We start from the raw sequence: 21,352 nt of genomic DNA, 5'->3' as shown, positions 1-21,352 counted from the left end.
TGAACCCACTGCCCACGAAGCTGCCGAGAGCTTGAACCACGGCCAGTGCAACTAAGGCACTGAATTCTAAAGTGTGTTAAATTTTAATAAATTCAAATTTAAGCAGCCACATGTGGGCAGGAACCACCACACTGGGCACAGCGCAGCTCTACAGCAGAAAACGCAGTTCACAGGACACAGGACCGACGGCCCCGCCCGGTGGAGACGCAGCCCCGGCTGCCTGCTCTGTCCCCCGAGTTCCCAGAGGCGAGTAAAGAAATGTGCTTTCCTTTCCCGATTCTCATTCTTGACTGACAACTTGATTTTTGGGGTAATATATTGTTTTGCTTTTGCATCTTATCCCACCAACATTCCACGCTCCAATCTCCCTTCAGAGAAAGGAGTTCTGAAACCAGCCGAGACTGGTCATCACGTGAACCTTCTCTAAGTTTCTTTTAAAACACACACATTGTTCTGTGACTCTGTGACTATTTTCTTCGTCTTTCTGGTATTTCTTCTTCACTTCTTTCCTTTTTTCCTAACGTAGCGGTCAGATTACTAAAGCACAGAGCACTGTGACTCTGAACCACAGCAAACCACACCGAACCACGCGGTGGGGAGCCGGTGTGTAAGCGTGTGTGTGCACACGTATGTCCATGTGCACATGTGCATCTGTGACGTGCCCGTGTGCAGACACACACTGAGGAGAAGCCCACAGAGACGATTCTGTTTCTTAGTTGGAGAAACAGCGCCCGCGGCGCCCGTGCTGGGCCGGCAGCCTCCACGGCAGGCCCGTTGTTTCTCCAGTGATAACTACGGGTCATTCCAAAATAAATCTAGAAGGTTCCAAAACCTTTTAATGGAAGTTGTTTCTTCCAACTGCATTAGCTAGACCACAGGGCAGACTGCACAGGCCCTTGCTTCTACTGTGCCACTTGGGGTCACTTACTTCCCCGCGCCCCCCACCCCCGACTGGAAAGCTACGTGGAGTCCATGGAGTCCACGGACAGGGCTGCTTCGTCCGCCGTGCTGCAGCGGAGCAGGGGGCGGGCCGTTCACTTCAGCCAGATCCACTTGTCACCGACGTCGGCGTTGTACCCAGGTCGGTACTTGCGGCCGGGCAGCTGTGGGGAGGGAAAGCCGTTGGTTGGCACACTGCGGAAAACGAGGGAATGTTCTCCCAGCCCACCCACCTGGCATCTCACGCAATGATGCCAGGGAGCGCCTGCTCTGCAGGGGGTCTGCTGTGAGTGCAGGGACTCCACCAGACAGTTAAACCGTAGTACAGCCCCGACTTCCAGAAGCTTCCATCCTACGGTGGGGAGTTGCCAGTGAAAACAAACCACCTAAGTGTTCTCCTTAATGTCAGGAGGGTGACAGGCGCCACGGGAGGGAGGACAGAGGGCAGTGGGGTGGCACTTGGGGGTGGGAGCATCCCGTGACACCAGGGGGCTCAGGCCTAGGAAACTGCAGGTCGTTCTTACGCTTTGGCCACCCTGATCTGGAACAACAGGTAACTTTGAAAAACCCACTGGTGACATGGCCCACAGAGAAGCCACTGTGGTGGCTAGGGTCCTGGCTGGAAACAGCACTCGCGGGAGGATTACGTACGGTGAGGTTAGTTTGGGCCTTGGGAGTCGGTGTGGGCCGGGCTAAGGAAAACCAGCAAAGGAGAGTGAAGCCCGCCAGGCCCGGCCACAGCAGGGGGCAAAACCCAGACAGCCGCCCGCAGGAGGGGCCGGCCCAGAGCAGGGCTGCAGTCAGGCAGCCCCACACCCTCCCTCTCCTCCCGCTCGATCTGCCAGGGCTCCCGCTGGCTCCACCCAGCCAGAGCCCATGGGTGGGGGACCCAGGCGATGCAGCCCACAGGGGAGGTCATCCGTGTCACTGAGTGGGCCCAGCACCATCACCGGGGTCCCACAGATCAGGGGAGAGGTGACGCTACCGTGGGCTGCACCCAGAACATGGGCACCTCTGGGAGCCAGAAGGAAAAGCAAACGGGTTCTCCCTCCAGCCTCTGGAAGGACCCAGTCCTGCCAGCACCTTGCCTTGAGGATTCTGACGCCCTAGGACTGTAGGAGAAAACACCTCTGTGTTTTGAGCCACTCGGCGTGTGGCAGTGTCACAGCACGACAGGCCCCTCGACAGGCTGCTCTGCTTCTCATGACGGGGACGCTGGGGCACGTCTGCACAGCAGGAGGAACGGCCTGGAGGGACCAGCCAGTCGCCCACCGAGAACAAGACGCAGAGAGTGGCGGGGGCGGGGGGGGGGGGGGGCGCCGACCTCGCCAGGTGCTTGCGGCTCCCTCCCCCGCGCGAGGCGTCCCGAACCGCTGCTGCCACAACTGCCGTGGCGAGAAAACTACACTTTAGTTGGGACCACGTGTAAAAGGTGGTCCCACCAGAAAACAGTTTCTTTTTACCTGAAGGGCCAAGCACAGAGTTATGTCCAAAGAACGGAGAGTTTACACCTCAGCAAAAGAGCTGAAAGTTTCCCATCTCACCAACACCACAAGCCCACAGCGGCCAGCGGGCACCTCCGGGCACGCCTGCACCAGCCCTCCCGGGCTCACGACGTCTGAGCCCAGCAGAGGAGCCACGCGGGTCTGCTCAGAGCAGCACCCACGGGCAGAGGCCCAGACTGGCACTGTCTGGCTGTTTGCACCTTTGCAAATCCAGTTTTAAACCAGAGCAGAGAAGATCAACTAGCGAAATATCGAGCCTGCTGAGTCCAGGCAGTGTCCACTAATTGCCTCACAGAATTTGCTGTCTGGACGTCATGGGCAGCGTTTTATTGGCCTTTATTGGATATTACCAAGGGGTTTGCAGACCATTGGGGTCTCTTTTCAGTGCTTTTAAGCCCATGGAGACCCACGGGAGGGTTTTCATTCGGATCCACTCACACCAAGAGAACACAAAATCTGCTTATTTTACATCATCAGTTTCATGTCTGTACCTGATTTAAAAGAAACCTTCTACCACCAACACCCAGTCCTCGCTCGTCACCCCTTCCCTCTCGGGGCAGCCTCACTCCAGAAGCAACGCCGGCCTCAGACTCAGCGCCGAGAGCCACGCTCCCCTCTCTGCCCGCGGGACCGCCCGGTGCCTGGCGGTGCGTGTGGACGTCCAGGTGAGAAGGTGTGTGGTCCGCTATGCCAGGAGCAGGCTTCACAAACAAGAAGACATTCATGCCAGGCTTGTCGGAAGCCTGAGCTTCCGCTGCGCGCACACTGGCGAGCAAACCACGAACCCTCAAGGAACAAAGCAAGAGCAACTGACAGAGGAGGGAAAACCCTTCCCTGCTCATTCTTTGAAATTCTCCTCCAAACACACGACGTGAGGACGACTCCACTGACCAGACCTCTGAATTCACGGCGTTCTGGACTCACTCAATTCATGGTACTTTGGTAAGTTTAATCCTTCCAGGAGGCTGTTTCTCCACATTTTCCGTTAAAAAACCAAACACCGAGTTTACTAAAGTATGGGAAAAAAACAGTAAATTATAAAGCCAAACAGTCACAGCCCTCTTCCAGAGCCCAGTGGCTGAGCTGCCTCCACCCGAGGTCACGTGCACACTCACCCACCAGCAGCCATCCGGGGCCTTCCGCAGCAAGGCCCAGAGCCAGGAAGGAACTCTAGACAAGGCACCGAGGAGGCCCCCGGCCCGCAGCCTGGCAGCCTGGCCTGACCCAGCCGAGGCACCGACTTCCCCTCAGCCTGCCAGTCACAAGGGTCCACCCCTGGGCCACACAGCGAGGGGGGCACTGCCCTCCTGAAGGAGGTGCGAGGGCGTGTGCATGCATGTGTGCGTGTGCATGTGTGCGTGTGTGCAGGCGTGTGCGTGCAGGCGTGTGTACACACTGCAGCCCAGCCTGTCTGGGGGTCTAGATCTGCATTTTCTTCTCCACAAAAAACACCTAAGCTGTATCTCATTCTTGCTGGAACATCTCGATTCACATACAGGCGATCTGGAAAGACACAGTATCTGAATGTGACACTCTAACCAAAATCATCCCCAATTTCCCTCAAATATTTAACTGTGTGCAAACCTGTGCGTTGGAAGGCCATGCTTAATTTACACTCACATTTTAACAATGGACACGATGACCTTCCTGACCTTCAGAAGCATGAACGTCTTCTCGTTTTTAACGCCTGCTCCTGGCACAGCTAACCACACACCTTCTCCACCCGACAGCAGGCACAGCCTCGCGGGGACCCCTCCCTGCCCCTCTGACACGCAGCCCTGCAAGGACAGGCACGGAGGGCACCTGAGCCAGGGCTGCCTCCCTGCAGGGGCGCCGGGGGCTGAGTGTGAGCCCGCGTCCTTCGGCCCGAGCCTGCTCCTGCGTGCTCGCCAGACGCACGCCAGCCCTGCCTATTCCACCCACACACATGGCGACCCAGCCACGCTGCTTCTGCTTCCAGTTCCCTGCTGTAAATAAACAACACTTCAAGGTGTCCCTCCAGATTTACGTGCTAGGACAAATTTCTAGAACTGGAACTGCTCAAGGAACAGCAATGAAGACCAGATCGACAGATGCCGAGGCTGCCGCCAGGACGAGTTAGTCCAATAACGCAGTAGACGCTGGTCCAGGTCACCGCGCCGCTGCTTAGCCCGTGGGGCCGACGCGGGGCTCCCGCTTCGCTTTATGGATTTATGCCGGGTCTCGGCCTCTCACTGCCCTGTGCTGCGCTCAGCAGATGCACCCGGGGGTCAGACCCGCCCGCTGGCCGTTTCTGTAAACAGGTCTCCTGGCGTGCGGTTGCCGTTTGCTCACACACCGCCGCTGCTTTCGCACTTCAGGGGCAGAGTCGGGTGGCTGTGACAGAGCCTGTGTGGCCCGCAGAGCCAGAAATGTTTACTCTGGCTCTTCATAGAAAACACTCTGCTGACCTCTAGCCTAACCGAAAGCCAGCAAGGACACTGAAGCTAATTTCACTGCTTGGTGTAAATTCACTTACTCCGTACCTATTGCGCAGGTGCCAGGTCCCATGTCGGGTGACAGAGCTTCAGCAAGGAGCAGAGCGGCTCACGCAGCCCCAGCCAGGGCTTCAGGGGCAGCTGAAGTGTGTCACCCTCTGTACCCAGAGCGAGGCTACCTGGCGTGTGGGGCTCCAGTGAAGCTGCTCGAGCTCTGACGTTAGAAAAAGGTCCCCATCTCTAATGCTACAAGCCAGCCCGCTATCTGGGCCACGAGGGCTCAGGTCACACATCGAGCTTGTCCTAGGTGCTTCTCTCTTGCGTATAACCTGGAGTGCTCTGCGCTGACGCCTCGACAGCCAGCCTCGCGGACAGCAGCTGAAGGGAAAACACACATGTATATATGGGGCGGGGGAGTCACTCGCTCTCCTGGAAGAAGCTTACTCCTTCCATGCATGAAACACCGTGGCCTAAGTGCTCTGAGAGACGTGAATGAAAGGCAGTCCCATTCTCTCTAGCTTTATAAAACACAGAGAACATATAAAACAAGCTGGAATGTGAGAGGAGCCCCACGTAGAAGACAGGAGGTGAAGAAGGGCAGAAGGAAGAAGTCCTACCTGGCCCGTGTGGCCAGAGGCTTCAGGCACAGCAGGGCCTGGGTCGGCAGAGATGGCTGCAGCTCGGAGGGAGCAGAGAGGGACCAACGCACCAAGACAGGGCCGAGTGTGGCTGAGAGCAGGTGGGCAGGCTGCAGCCTCGTGCTCCTGAAGAAGCCAGACGTGGAGAAACGCCTCCCTGGCTACACGCTGGACTTCAGCACCGTGAACTGCAGCCATGGGCACTGGCATTTGGTCACACCACCAGGCCTCCCCAGTGAGAGCCGCCGGGCTGAGCCAAGCCACGTGCCGGTCAGCAACTGCCTTCTAGCAGGAGTCACAGGGTCTGGACGCACCCTTGGGCCAGATGCATTCAGAAATTGGACAAATTGAGTCTGGTGGTTGCTTTGACTCTGAGCAGGCCAAAGTGGCTAGAATTTGGGGGCCAGAGTGCTGGGGGGTGGGTAGAAAAAAAGCTCCTGAAATCTGGTCTTTGGCTGATATCGACCTGTGGGTGCACAGGGTGCAAGTCTGAGTCCGGGCAAAGACCACATTAGGGAAAGAACCACTCATGGGGTGCTGCGAGCAGACGGATTCCAAGAGCCCACCTAGGACTCTCCGAGCTTCCACCGGCCACTCAACAGAGACCCCGAGGGCCACACCTCAGCACTGGGCTAAACCCTCCCTGAAGACAGGCTACTCTAGGCTCATCAAAAAGCTGAAACACCGAGCCTCAAGACCTTGTGCTGATTTGCAAGTAGCTTAACCGCCTGCCAGAGAAAGACTGTAACATTCTTGGAAGGAACAGAGCAGATCTAACACTCAAAAACATAAAATTCACAACGTGTAGCAGCCAGTGAAACATTTCTAGACACGTGAAAGACAGTTGCGTTTGCCATCAAAACCAGGGAAAGAAACATGAGCAGACTCAGAAACGACGAGGATGAAGAATTAGGAAACAAGGGCCCTGAGATGGCTGTTACGAAATGCTCAACATGCTCAAGGAATTACATGGAAAATGAAAATAATTAGGACAGAACTGGAAAACACAAAGAACCAAATAGAATTTCTAGAGTTAAGAAACAGGAATCTTGAAGTAAAATTCCATGGGATGCGTGTGGTGGCCACAAAAATGTTCTACTCAGAGCTCCTGCTGCAGGGGCCGCACACCCTGGACCCTCGGGACCCAACGCCACGGTCACGCCGCAGCGACACAGCCACACCCGCCACAAAACGGCGCTGCCAGTGACTGAGCGCGGCAGAGCGTCCAGCGCCAGCCTGTCCCGTGGACGCGGGACTCTGCTGACAGCGCCTCTGGCTCTGGGACACCCAGCAGCCTGGCCAAACCTTTCCTGACGATTCCTTCCAAAAACGCTGCTTTATTTAAGTAGGAGAGAACATGTTTGTTTATTTAACTTCAGTGAGTGTGATCGTATTTATTTTAGTGAGTGTGACTGACTTGATAGCAAATAATCCTCAGGAAACACCACCGGGAGAAGGCCAAACACACACTGCCCTATCAGACGGATCCCCAGTTCTCTAGGCAGACGTCTCTTGAACACAGCAACTGACCTGCTGTCCTGGCAGAGGCCCGTCTGTTCTCTACTTAGTGCTACTTTCCCTGAAATGTTCCCGAGCCATCTCCGCCTCCTGGAACCCTGCCACCAGACAGCGCCCTACTCCACGAAGTCCCTCCCAGGCTAACAGCGGGGGCTTATCCTTCTCAGAACTCCCCGAATCCTCTGACCTTCCTTTCTGTGCTCACCTGGGAGTGACGCCCCGTGCAGTCGCCCAGGTACTTACTCACTGCTAGCAGCGGGCAGTCTGCAAGGTCTGTTTGCTACTGCTACGTGTGCGATGCTGACACGGGAGGTGTTCACAGGCTTGACTTGCCCGAGGTCACTCGGCTGGAAGGGGCAGCTGAAACTGGTGCCAGACCTTTCTGTTATCAAGTCCAGGAATCCTTTTCCCACTACACCATGTAAACACTAGTTGAATTAAACAGTAACTTTCAGTGTGCTAACTTTGAAAACAAAGTAATAGCTGTCTTCCTTCAGTCACATACGTTTCTTAGGTTTTCCTGAGTCCCCTCATTCCCGCCAATGCTTTGTTTACCTGTCAGGCTGCACGCGGTAAAGGCTTCGGCTGTGAGAGCTCCTGGTAGGTGCGCTGTGGTCCACCATCCACTCTCACCTGGTAAAGGTGACTAATCTTTCCGCAGGCCCTTTTGTGTGAACCTCAAAGCCTGTTCTTGGGGAATTTTAATATCCTAGCAGTCACTTCAGGGACATTCAACGATGTTCACGGTTTCTTAGTTGAAGGTGTTTTCCTGAAGGACTCACGCGCGCACACACACACACACACACACACACACACTCCAGCACCAAATCCTCTACTACAGCACTGTAAATAGGTACATTAAAAAAAGAAAAAAGGACTGAATGAGGCGTTGTCTGTTGTGTGTCCCTGACTCCACGGACGTAGGAAATGAGTCACGTCAGGTACAGCTGACTCTGCTCTCTCTAGATGCTCTAAGGAGCTTGAAACCACTAAATGGTTCTGAGGTGATCTGGGGATTCCAATTTCCAACTCCCACTTTCCATCATTAGATATAAGTGCTAACGAGCTCTGCTTAGAATTTTTCATTAATTTTAAAAAACATTATAGAAATTATTAAAGTCTCTTTTCTGGTACACATTTTCCCAAATTTCCATTATTGTACAGCATAAGTCAGGTATAACAAAATTGACATCAATTTTCAAAAAAATTTTTTACGTTATCACAGTCAATTTTCAGAAACTATCTTTTTATTACAAAAATAAGTGCCTTCTGTTTTTAACACACAAACACTACAGCCTATTAGAAATATATCGTTATTCAGCTGTCGGAATGAATACCACAGTATCATGGAGTTCAACCGTCTTAAGCCCCTCAGCTCTTACCAGCCGTGAGTACCAGGAAAGCTCTGAACCTAAGCACTTGTCAATACCTGAAAATGTTAACAGTGCGCTTTCTAAAAATTCCACCACACGTAACTCGACACAGCGCAGTCAGGGCAGTCCCGGCGCTTCCGATCACACGGGAGACGCCATCTTACCGTGTCATGCCTGCACACACGCAGAAGCCGCGCAGCGATAAGCGACGACATGCAATCAGTGGCCTGGGAAAAGTCCCCTTTCACGCCAACCCCCTTCTCCGAGTGACACAGTCGGTAATTTTCCGCACAGAGAAACGTAAGTCACTGGGACACACGGAGCGGCCTCACGGAGCTGCACAGAGCGGGCGAGTCCCACTCCTCTACCCCCGGCTGGGGCGGGCGCGCTGGAGGTCTGACGTTACGTGATCACTCAAACAGCTTCTGAACGGAGAGTTTGTGTTTTAACACGATAACTGGATGTCAGACTGAGTCCTAAGCAAGGTCTGAATGTCATGAGGAAATTTAGGCCAATTGAGTCTGGCCTTTCTTCTTCCCTCTTAGGGGAGTTTGTCCTTGCAAAGTGAGTTTCAGAAAGGCAAGAGCACACAGCGTCACCTCTATTTTAAAAAATGGTAAAGGAGAACTTGATACTGAAAATGAAAACAACTTGAGATAGTAAAGAAACAAAAATAGCAGGAGAGAAGACAGAGGATTCTGTCGTCCTGGCAACCGTCTGGCCGGGATCAGAGGGATGGGGGGGCACAGTGGCTCGGCAGCAGCCTCCTTCAACTGCAGAGACTGCATCGGGGAGGTGGAAACAAATCACTGTTTGTCTACCCAAGGAAGGACTGTATACAAATAACAAGTGTCTATATGTAACCTAAACATCTGTGCCCCCATAATATTCTGAATTAAAAAATGGAAATAAAAAGTGACCTGATATGACGGTTAAAATGACTTTAAAAACTCAGCAGTCTGCCACACTCCCATTCAGTATTTTCAGGAACATGTACAGGGTCAACTCCAAGCGCAGAAGGGGGAGGGGCGGCCAATGGCAAATGGGTCAAGTACCGCTCAGACTCCAGGTACACGTGCCCCTCTGAAGTGTGTTAATAAATACTGCTTGGAGCCCAGTCTCCAGTCCGTGCACTGTGTCCACTCACCCCAGGCCTGCACTGGGGAGTCCTGGCAGGAAGCAGCCAGCCCAGCCGCACCTGCCCAGATGGGGGCCCCACCCTCCGAGGAGCCGGGGGACCCCGACAACCACTCTGCCCGACTGCTCATCTGCAAACGGGAATAGCAATAACAGTGCCTTCTGCTGGCAACAGCATGATGCCCAGTACACAGCAGGTGCTCAAAGCTGCTGGCACTGCCACCACTGTGATCGTCAGCAGGAGCAGCGCCCTCATCAGCCCCTGCCTCTGGTCTTCCCACTGCCTCTCAGGTCCTGCCCACCCATGACACTCCAGCACCAGCCTATAATCCCTCCTCCAAACAGGTGTCACTGCCACCAGCCTCTCGCCTCCAGCTCGCGGGCCGTGGCCACCAGACTAATCGCAGCACCCCCGGCTCAGCGTCCACACTTCCCTTACAGCCGCCCACAAGGAGAGCCGAAGACTCCAGGAACCCAGTCCCGCGGTGCCGGGTCTCCCCCCAGCAGAAACCACCTCCCGGCCAGGACGTCTGCGCAGCCGTCACCCCACATCTTCCACTGGCCAGTGTGTGACCCTGAGCGAACTCCTCTGAGCCTTTAAAAATCTACCTCACGGGTTTATTGTAGTCAGCGAATTATTCTAAATAAAGCCCACAGAGCATCAAAACCTATAAATCTTAAACTCTGGTTCAAATCCCAATGTCTCTGAGAACCTTTCTTAATTATTCCACCAACACCAACATAAGTCCTTTCTTTACAACGTGACCCAGGACTCAACTAGGTAGCAACGTGCCGTGCACAGCCACCTGCTACGTGTGAACTCCTAGGCTCAGCTCACACTCACCGCACCCCACGTGGTTTAGGGTGGAGATCAAGCCCCACGTGACCTCAGCCCACTCACCCTCCGACCCCGCCTCTCCTCCCCTTCGCCCAACACCCGCTCCAGGACCCCCACCAGCAGCCGGCACCCTGCAGCCCTCACAGAGCTGCCCCTCCCCCAGCCGCCCCCAGACCCTTTCTCGCTCCCCCCGCCCGAGAGTCCCCACTCCCTCTGCGACCACGTCCTGCTCTCTGTGTGCTCGCGTCAGCGCTCCCTCGGGCGTGCGTCTTCAGAGCACAGGAGTGGCTGCAGCCCATCTTCAGCAGTGCCCGGCGCCGAGTGCAGTGAACGGGCACCTGATGAATACACAGCAAAGACAGAGCTCCGTCCTACAGGATGAAGGGCCTTCTAAGTGCACCGCAGAGTGACAAGCAGGGGCCACCACAGAATGTATCGTATGACTCCACAACGCAGAGCCAGAAACTAACAGCCACTTCAGAGGCTGTAAGAGCTGAGAGTAGCCCCATGAAGAAGATCCAGGAAAAACACTCAATTCCCTCAGTAAGAGCAGCTCCCAGGACAGGGGGGACCCTGCAGCCTTAAGGCCACCTGTAGCCTTCTAGCTCCTTAAGTGCAGCCTTTTGACTGAATCCAAATTTTACAGAACAAATCCTTTTACTTTTATTAATATATTTTTGTTCATCTTTTATATTTTTATCTTTAAAATGAGCATATTTAAAATACCAAGGAACAAAATAAGTTTCAACAAAATAATCCTCCCAGACTAACCAGCACAATTAGAACATTAGTAGCCATGAGGGCTAAACTGACGCTCGCGATCTGGTTCTAACGTCCCCCCCGACTGACACCACTATGACCCGAGGCTGGTTGGCGAGAGTTTACGGGGCTCCAGTAGGCCAGTTTGTTATCAGCTTTTGACCACGGTGCCCTGTGTTTCAGTTTGAAGTGGAGTATGTGAATAGTTGACAGGTCAACAGTATTTTTTAATTCTGTCTGCTTAACAGCCCATTCTGTCAAAGAAGACCAAGAGAATCTTGAAGGAAGAAAACTGTTTTAATGAGGATTGGGAGTTGCAATATTATCTTGTTTCTGCTAAAACTAAGATGATTTGCTTGCTTTGTGATAGTGCAATATCAACATTAAAGAAATTCAATGCTCATGAGCATTATAACACTCAAAAGGACCACAAATATTTTAAATTAGAGAGAGAGGCAGAAAAGGTTGTACTGAAGAAATTAAAAGATGAAAAGCAAAAGCAAAGACAATTCTTTCAAGCAGCAATAAGACCTAGAAATAATGCCACTGAAGCAACTTATAAAGTAGCTCATATACTCAGGAAAAACCAGAAGCCATTCAGTGATGTAGAAATTGTGAAAGAATATATTGTCGAAGTCGTAGGATACTTGGACCCTGATAATGTTTCAAAGTACAAACAACTGTCTCTTTCAAGGAGAACCATAACTGATCAGCAGCATGAATTAGCCTTGAACTTAACAGACAACTTCATGCAATACTTCAAAAGGAAAATATATATTATTCCATGGCTTTGGGTGAATCAACTGATACTACTGACTCGGTACAGGTTTTACTCTTCATTTGGGTCATAACAGAAGATTCTCTTTGCTACAAAGAGTTACTTGCTTTGGGCACTCTTGCAAACAGAACACGGGGAATAGATATCTTCAATAACTTGCATGATAAATGTCGTGAAGTTGGACTGATTTGGTAATGTAGTGGGTGATTGTACAGGCGGTGGACGTTCCATGACTGGAAAATATGAAGGGTTTATTGCACAGATAAAGAAAGTATCAACAGGTCCTGATGCTCTCATTTCTTTTCATTGTATCTTGTATCAGCAAAATCTCAGTGCTAAAGCTACTATTTTAAGTGACACTTTGTGACAAGTTATCAGTATTGCTACTATATTCCCACTGCATAGTCAGTGGCATCGTCAGTTTCATAACATGCTAAAGGTGAACAGTGAGGTACGCAGCATGGATTTGGGATTTGCCATATGACTCTGAAGTGCATTGGCTATTGCAGGGACAAGTGTCAGCCAAAAGTTTATCTCCGCAAGAAAAGACAGTTACATTCTCTGAAGAACAGAATCAGCAATATGAATTACTGAAAGAAGATTTCTGTAGGAATGCAGCATTTCTGTGTGATACCATGTCAAATCAAAGTAACTTGAATATTTCTTTGCAAGGTAAAACTAAGTCTATAATAGGGCAAAAAATCCAAGCATTTCGAAAAAAGCTATCTTTTTTCAAAATATTTCTTCTTCAAAAGGAAATTTTGGATGAACATTTTCTGCAGTTAGCAGAGGTCACTGAGGAGCAGGATGATATATGCAAACCATTTGAAGACTACGCTGCTGTTACAGACCTATTAACTGGAGAATACACTGAAAGGTTCACTGACTTCGAGAATCATCACATCACTCATATTAGCATTTCAGCCTCAGCTAGTTGAAATCACCAAGGCACCTAAAGAACTAGAGATGGAATTGATTGAGCTCTCAGGAGATGACATTTTAAAGTCATTGTCTGATGCTAAGAAAGATCCAACTGAAATATGGAAAAATGCGGTAAAATACTCCTTCAGCAACATGCCCGAAAAATGCTTTCTTGCTTTTCAACCACTTATTGCTGCGAATCTACATTTTCCTACCCAACCCAAATCAAGATGCCCTTAAGGTCACAAGTGACTGATGCCCATCTAGAGGATCAACTGAAACTGTGGACCTCCAAGCTACAATCAAATATTCAAATGCTTTCTAAAAAAGCACACACAACGATGTCATTAAAAGGTTAGTTAACTTTAAAATTAACAAATAGTTTTCATTTTTGAAATTTTTAAGTATATAGTAGATTTTTACAAAATAATGCACATTTTTAAGTATATCTAATTGAAGATTCTTGAATGTGGCCTGCTGACATGAAAAGGTTCCCCACCCCTGTCCCAGGATAACGGCAACTTCCAGGGGCATGACTGATTTAGACTACTGTGTCCCAAATAGGAGTGGTGTACCCTTATATTAATGCAAGGCCAAAAGCAAAAATTACAAAACTCCAAGAAGCAGCACAAGGAGTTGATGGGACCCTCTCCAGACAAAAGGCTTGGTTCCCCTGACTCCATCTAGACTTTGGGGGGGTGGGGGGCGGGGATCTTCAGCCCAGGGGTCTCCCTAAGCTCGACTGGAAGCGAGGCTATGGCTAGAAGCAGCCAAGAGAAGCAGGAGTCCGGAGCAGGCGGCTGGGGCCCTAACAGCAGTGGACCCCAACTGGACCCCACCGCCATCCTCCTGCTGCAGCTCAAGGCCGCCACCCGTCGGCCTGTGCACACAGGCAAAGGAACGTGGGGCCCAGTCAGGGTCACCCCTACAGCACACGCTGCCACTGCTTATGCAAGCTGGCACTGACCCTGGAGTCCCCATTCACGGTGCAGCTGACGGGAAAGAACAGGCTTCCCACCTACCGAGAACAGGCAGCCGGGCTCCCCACGGGTGAGAGGACACGTGGGGACAAGAACCTCTGCATGTAAACCTGAGCTGTGAGACTGTGTCCCTCCAACGCCAGCGAGACATGTGCAAGACGCCTGCTCCCCAGAGACTCACAGCTCCTGCCCCGGGACGTCCAGCCAGGCACTCAGTGTCAGCACACAAAGTTCCTCCTCCGGCTACGAAACAGAAACGCGAGAAGTCGAAGAACAGCTGGGATCTGTTGCCGGATACCAGCCCTGGGATGCGCACCAGTGGATTTTAATTAACGAAGGAGCTGCCGCAACAGCAGCGGCCCGCGTGGCCGCTGGGCGCGGGGCTGAGCGATCAGCGTGCGTCTGCTCGCTTGCCCCGCACGGCATCCCAGAGGCAGCTTCCACGTCGCCACTTCATGTGTGGCCGGTCTCTCGAGGAATGTCTCTCTGGGGGAGAAGAGAGCCCTCACCCACCCCCAAGGCCTAGGTCTGAGGTCTCAAGAAAGGAGCAGTGATCTGCCCCGGCCACGGGTCCTGGGGGCTTCCCTGCCCCCTCAGAGGTGGCCAGGCCTGCCTGGTGGGGGTCAGAGGCAGCCCCTGGGAGCCCCGCTCCCTCCTGGCACCGTCTCTCCCTCTCCATCAGCACTTTCCCCGTTGCCTGTAAACACAGAGCATGCCTCAGCCTTTAAAACCAAAGCAACACAGCAAGCCATGGGACAATCAGTTCCCACCACCCTCCTGACCCTGCCCTCTCCAGGGTCACCTACCGCCTGGCCACCCAGGCAGTGTCCTGAGGACACTCAGCCCTCACCACCCCAACCTCCCTGCTGCATCTGGACCGGGTGCTGAGGCCCCTCTGCCGGCTCTCGGGCCATGAAGTCTGGCCCGACTCCTGGCGCTCTGCGGGCCGGAGCTCTTCACCAGCCCTCCTGCCGGCAGAACGTTCCCCGAGACCCCCGCCTGACCCCCGCCTGACCACTCGCAGCGAGCCCACACCCACCCTGACCCTAACACACGCGGGCCCCAGCAGGATGAGTCCGTGGTCGCTCCCGACAGCCACACCCGTTGCACAAGTTCTTGTAACTGCAGAATTTAATTAAAGCCTACGAAACTGAGTCTGAGTCTGAAAGGAAGATCTGCTGTTCTATTAAAACTAGGTTGATGCGCTTCGGAACAATTTGGTAAAGGTGAGTTGCTAAAATACAGTCTGTGGAAATAGGTGTGGGCGAGCCGCCTGTAGATCTGCTGCGGAAGGATTCTGTCTTCCCACTGGTTTTTATGCTTTTAAAAAAACCTAAAAAATGAGTTTCTTCTAATATAAAAGAATTTGAGCTCTAATGAAAAGCGTAAGTTAAATGACATCGAACTCTCTGTTAATATCAAAGTCAGAATGACGGCTTCGTTTCAATGTGCAAACTGCAAACAGATTTCATAAATACGCCCCGACCGGGCTGGACAGGCTTCCCGGCATCACCGCTCCTCGGAAGTCTCTCCGGAGCAACCCTCCTGGGATCATTCTACACGACAGTAAACTGAGTTCAACATGAGGACCTCCAGAAGATATTCATGAATAAGTACGCTGGGGCTCCCAAATTAAAGCCTGTATTTACACCGAGGTCCATTTATAAAGAGCAACGTCCCATCCTAGAACCCCGAGGCCCCACATCACCCGGCGGCCACCACCTGCCTGATCCACACCGCAGGTAAATCTCCCCGCGTTGTCCGCACTAGTGCCACCTCCTCTCGCCTGGCGTCACACACACAAGTCTAAAGAAGTAAGGGAACAAACACCTGCACACGCACCCCCAGGTGAAGATGCACAGCAGCACGGGGCCCTGGGAAGCCCACGCTCCCCCCAACAACCGTCCCCTCAACGCCCTCGTGTCACAGAGGCCTCCAGCTGTGCTCTGTGCAGCTTTGAAAACCTAAGAAGCGAGAGCCGTTCTGGCCGTGCAAGGAAAGGGCAAGGCTGCCCCTGTAAGTGGGGTCCTGGGAAAGGGACGGAGACCACCTCAGGGCCAGCCCCGGCCCCTCTCACCCAGACTAGCGAAATACCTGCGGGACGTTCCTCAACCTCCACCTTGGCCCCCACCGTCGACATGCAGCCTGACAGGCAGCAGGACCCTCTTAACTCGTGACGGAGACCACACTGCTCTCAAGGCACGGCAGATGCCCGGCCTCCACCAGCTCTCCGCTCACCTCCGGCCCCACCTGCCCCTGCCCCGTAGTACCTGGCCACGCTCGCCACGTCAGGCTCTCCGCGGTCCCAGGACAATGTGTCCAGCTGCCCCAGCTTACCCAGAACCAGCGCACCTGCCCCCCGCCCGGAGGGGAGGCTGCTCCCACTGCCTGGGTGCCTGACGGCTCTGCCCACATGACAGCTCCCGCCCCTCCCAGCCTTTGCGCCCCAGCCCCAGGTGTCCTGTTGCCCGTTTGTTTACCCTCTGCCCCCACCAGGATGAAAGCTCCTTGCGGGCAGGGCTTGGCTTCACTCCCTGGGGCAGCCCAGGCTACCGCAGCACCTGGCACAGCACACACCTGCCCGGGGACAAATGTGCAGTAAAGTACCGAAATGACAATGTCCTGGGGTTGGGGCTGTCTGTCATGTCACACTTAGCAGCACGTCTTAGCAGTACACTGTCACTTCCAGCATCTCAGAGCTCCCAAGATGCCTGACTGTATCTCCTAGACAGAACTCTCTGATTATAATAAAAGGCAAAAATTCTTTCATCAGCAGGTTTCCCGTCTGTGCCTTGCGGGTCGGGCATGTGAGAATTCTCCATCCTGGGGGACTGTTTTGTTCGCTGGGCAAACACCTACTGAGCACATAACACTGAGAATTTCTAATTCAGTCGGATCCTCTGCAGAAAGGACGCGGGAAGAACCAGCACCAAAATAGGCTTTCAGATTATAAAGAGAAGCAGCGAAGCCTTCCGTTTCCAGCACCACGGCAGCGCCGATATCCTGAAAAGCCTCTTGATACAGAATCTCTAGAAATGCTTTCAAACACACTGCTGAGCTCAAGAGAAATCACAAGGGGCTAAAAATGGAGAGTGCGCTGAAAACCAGAGTGGCTGGCTGAAGCCACAGCTGCCCTGGGGACATTCTAAGAGCTGCCTGGGACCCAGAAGACAAAGCCTGGTGTCCCTGCGAGGGCTGCGCCCTCAGTGAAGGGAGAACAGAAGAGTCTCCACTGCAAACTCATCACTGGAGCCTGTCCCCACACGGGACTGGGGGGCTCAAACTCACACCAGGGCCTGGAACACCACACGCAACAAAGGCACCATAAATCCCCGCTCCTCAGGGATCCGAGGGCCTAGTAGCGGCAAACGGTCCTTCCAGGGGGGCTGTCAGTTAGCAAACAGCGCGGATGCCCAGTTCAGCACAATGCCTGGACGTACGACATAGTCGCAGTTTCTGTCAGCGGGCATCGGTGTTTCCCGTGGAATCCGCCCCAGGAGGGGCTCGCTCTCCCCAGGCGCCCGGGACGAGCCCAAGGCAGGAGCACGGCACCCAAAGTCTCCAAAGCAGCGAGGGAGACGAGCCGCCCCGGTAAGAGCAAGAAACGACGGCAAAACCAGACAGACACTGCTGGCTACAGGATGAAAGTAACCATGTTTAACGTGTTTAAAGAGAGAGAAGCAAGGTAAATCCGACATAAGCAAGGAGGAAGACCCTGTCGGCAAAAGTCAGAAAGCACTGGCATAAATAAACAGCAGCTCAAATCCAGACCCATCTTGCTAAACTACAGAACACCAAAGACAGAAATATCGGGAAAATCTTAAAAGAGAAAAGGAAACTAAAATACTTAATTAAAACAGAGTCAAAGCACGACTCCCTTTTCCAAGAATCAGAAGTGCTACCTAACAGCTTCCAACCACACACATGGACAAGCTCAGCAGCGGCCATAGAACACGCACACCACGCGAGGACACAACCATGCCTGGGACACGTGGACTGCCGCCTGCCTCTGCGGGTCTGCGTGGGCACGGCACCCGTGCACCTCGAGTTTCCCATGAAATTAGGAGGCATGTTTTCAGCCATTTTTTTACCTTTGTAACATTACTTGGGATTCTATAAACTTCTCAAGTTGTTGGTGGAAACTGGCTAAAACATATTTTCAACATGTTTTAAAAAAAATCTAGGAAGTGAGAAACTGCCTACCGGGTATCAGCTTCTAAGGACCACCGCCATGAAGGATCGCCCCACGGCCTCCCCTGTTCCAGAAAATAAGTGGCCGCAAAGCACTCCCTGCCCCATTATTAAAAATCCTTTCTCTTCTGAAATGTCTGTCCCCAAACAGCCCCTGCTCCCCATGCAGCAAACCAGCGATCTGCCATCGCACCTGGGGACCAATCAGAAAGTCCCCCCATTGCCTAGCCCTGACAGCGCACAGGCCGGTCCCACACCAGCTGGGGCCCTTGTCTCTGCGCCTGCGACACAACGTACCCCCTGCGCCCTGCGCCCTGGCGGGTGGGGTCCGTCGCCCTCACCTCTGACAAAGGCTGGTTTCATTGTCTCTGTCCACTCATCTTGTGTAATGTACACAAGACAAACCCTTTCTAAAAAGCTTGATTCCTGTCAGATCTTTATTCACTATTTCTTTCTGTAACATGTAATGCTAGAAAACAGTATTGAATTTGATGGCAATTCAAACTTCACGGTAATTCTTACTAAACCTCAGAACCTCAAACTCTGACCCGACCAGACACCACTTCAACAGCCCGTCTTCCCGGAGGCCTCTGGGAGCGGCAGGTGTTCAGGGAGCGAGGCCTCCCCGCCCCCCGTGCAGTCTCTTCTGGGGAGACAGACCCCTGTGCTGGTCCCCGTCAACACATCTCCCACCTTTCTAGTCGGGCCCACTATCCCCAGCTGAGCTAAGCAGGAATGAGAAGGAAAGAATGCAATCTTAAATGATTATGGACTCACTACATTTTCACGAAAATTTGCCTTCATACTGCACCATCAGTATTTGTTTCCAAAAGAAGAAAGTGGGGGCCGGGCGTGGTGGCTCATGCCTGTGATCCCAGCACTCTGGGAAGCTGAGGCGGGAGGATCGCTTGAGCTCAGGAGTTCAAGGCCAGTCTGAGCAAGAGCAAGACTCCATCTCTACTAAAAATAATGATAATAATAATAATAAAAAAGATAGAAAGAAAGAAAGAAAAAAAGAAGAAAGTGGTAAAAATAGGTTTTATAGCTAGGGTTTTACTTTTTTCTCCTGCTCTTGGGGAACATGTGCCTGAGGAGAAGCAGTGAGGTGAAGCTCGAAGCGAGGCCTGTGGTACCCACTCGCTGCTCAGGGCTGTGATGAGGCTGCTGAGGCCAGAAGGCAGCTCCACCTGCGGGGCCCTGAGCACAGTTCGGGAGGACAGGGGACGGGCCTCCTTGTGCCCACAGACACGTGTCCAGAAACAGCCTCTGCAGCCTGAGTGGGGGGTTTTGGGGAGAAGCTACAAATCTCCCCAGACCTTGGAGAGCTGCACGTGAAATCTACAGAGGGGCTTTGCCGTGCAGCTCTGCATCCCACAATGCCATTTCTGGAAGGAAATCTGCTGACCATTGTTGCTATGTCTCTGATGGGCAAAAGCAATTCTGTGAATTAAGAGAAATTATTGTTTAATTTCAACTTACCAGTTTTCCATGTCAGGCAACTTAATTTTTCTGTAAAAATTTTTCTCTAAATAGTCACCCAATTCTTGCTCCACAGACAAGTACAAAGCCTACGGTAAACCCAGTGACTTTCTGGGAACAGGGAAGAGTAACCTTCCGGTGCAGAGAGCCGACCAACACAACCTGGGACAAGGGGTCGGGGTCGGCGTCAGCAGTGGCAGGTCACGTGACAGTGGGGACGCTCGATGCTGCACCCTAATCTATCAATGCCACAGCTTAGAGGTGCTCAGGAGACACAGTGACGCAATGTCACATGGTATTCTAGATGGGGTCTTGGAACAAAAAAGGACATGAGGGAAAAACTAAGGAAATCTGCATAAGGGTGGACTTTAGTTACAACAGCAATACGTTATCAGTCTTGGTTCATTATTTTTCGATTCTTGTCATTTTCTAAAGTTTGAAATATCCCAAAATAAAAAATAGTTAAAATGAAGATCAAAAAAAGACCATTTTAAATAAGTACAAGAATTTGTTGCTGACGAATGGTAACAGGCCTGACAGGGAACACCGTGGGGGCAGACACCCCCAGCTCCCCAGCTCTACGTACAGAAACGGGGGAAAGGAGGGTGTTTCAATGAAAAAGAAACTCCTTGGCTAGAAGGAACACACACAGTAACCCCAGCCCCTTGGGAGCAGTAACGCACCGACCCGCGGCCACAGACCCGCCCGGGGCCAGCCTCCCGCACGTCCGGGTCTTACCTCTCGGAATTTATCGAAGACTCGTCTACTCTGGTGAGCGCCAATTGTGATTTCCGGGAGATAGACAGGGAAGGATGTATAATTCAGCACGTCCAGCTTGTTCTGAACCCTAAAAAAATAAGACAAATACGGATCACACCAAACCATCAAAATAAACAACATAAGCTTAAGTCTGATTTTCTAAAAAATCTAAATAAAAAATTCACACATTCAAATAAATGCTGTTCACTGCCAAGCAGTCATCTCCGAAGCAGAACCTTCATCCCAAAGGCCATTTGGTCTATTTGGAGCTGGTTTTTTGAAATTTCTTTCTGCATCCAAGGTAGAGTGTTTTAAAAGTCTCCTTGCCTACAGGTGACAACGCTTTGGGAACGAATACAGTTTGGGGAACACAGAAAAGGTGTCAAAGTGTGTTTTAAACGCAGGCAGGGCAGGAATGAGAAGCTATGAACAAACAGCTGCATCCGAGTGCCAGGCACACAGGACGCCCCTGAACATCTGCAAGAGTAACGAGTCCAAAGGGACCAAGCAGCGAGTACTTAAGTCCCTTGGGGTACGGGCCAGTGCCCTGCCACTCTGTTTCAAATGCTAAGGCTGCCTGAGGAACGGCTGACAGAGGCCCCCTGCACGGTCCACTAGGCCACCCCGCACCCCCCATCTGCCTCTCCACGCGCCCTGGCACCCACAAATACAGATCACAGGACACTCTCCTTCTTTCACCATTTCTTTTGCTGAATGCTAAAATATGTATACTTTGTTACAATTTGCTTATTATATTTTAAATTAAATCTAGTCAGAATATAACCATTATACTTAAAGATAAAAAGCATTATTTGAGGTTTTAGAAAAAAACATTAAAATAAAGCCTCCTTTCTTAAGGGCTCAAACCAAAGAAAATAATTATTTTCAATGGCCACTTTCCCATTAATGAGTTATAAAAGCAGGAGATGTTTCTTGTTTGTAACGGCTCCAATGGAAATCCTGTGACTGCACCTGGCTCTCAGCCAGACTTTGTGAGAGTCCAGGCCCACTACGCAAACCCAAGGCCTGCTCCCCACAGCACCTGCGTAGACTCTGCCACAAACACAACAACCCAGTTGGA

The 21,352-nt window shown here is 52.1% G+C and overlaps 1 protein-coding gene across 1 annotated transcript in view; it reads right to left on the bottom strand.

Moving 5' to 3' along the window:
- Positions 1-816: 816 nt before the first annotated feature.
- The window catches only part of NDUFA10 (NADH:ubiquinone oxidoreductase subunit A10), a 43,904-nt gene continuing 23,368 nt past the window's right edge, over positions 817-21,352 (bottom strand). Inside the window, exons 9-10 of the mRNA XM_045559087.1 lie at positions 20,251-20,359; positions 817-1,103 (exon numbers count right to left, since the gene is read on the bottom strand). Of these exons, the coding sequence (XP_045415043.1) occupies positions 1,035-1,103; positions 20,251-20,359 (178 nt within the window). The 3' untranslated portion in view covers positions 817-1,034. The remainder of the gene's footprint in view (positions 1,104-20,250; positions 20,360-21,352) is intronic.

The sequence above is a fragment of the Lemur catta genome, chromosome 8 (genome assembly GCF_020740605.2).
Source record: "Lemur catta isolate mLemCat1 chromosome 8, mLemCat1.pri, whole genome shotgun sequence".
Taxonomy (NCBI): Eukaryota; Metazoa; Chordata; class Mammalia; order Primates; family Lemuridae; genus Lemur; species Lemur catta.
The sequence above is the reverse complement of the archived record's forward strand: the minus strand, read 5'-3'. Positions and strand labels throughout refer to the sequence as shown.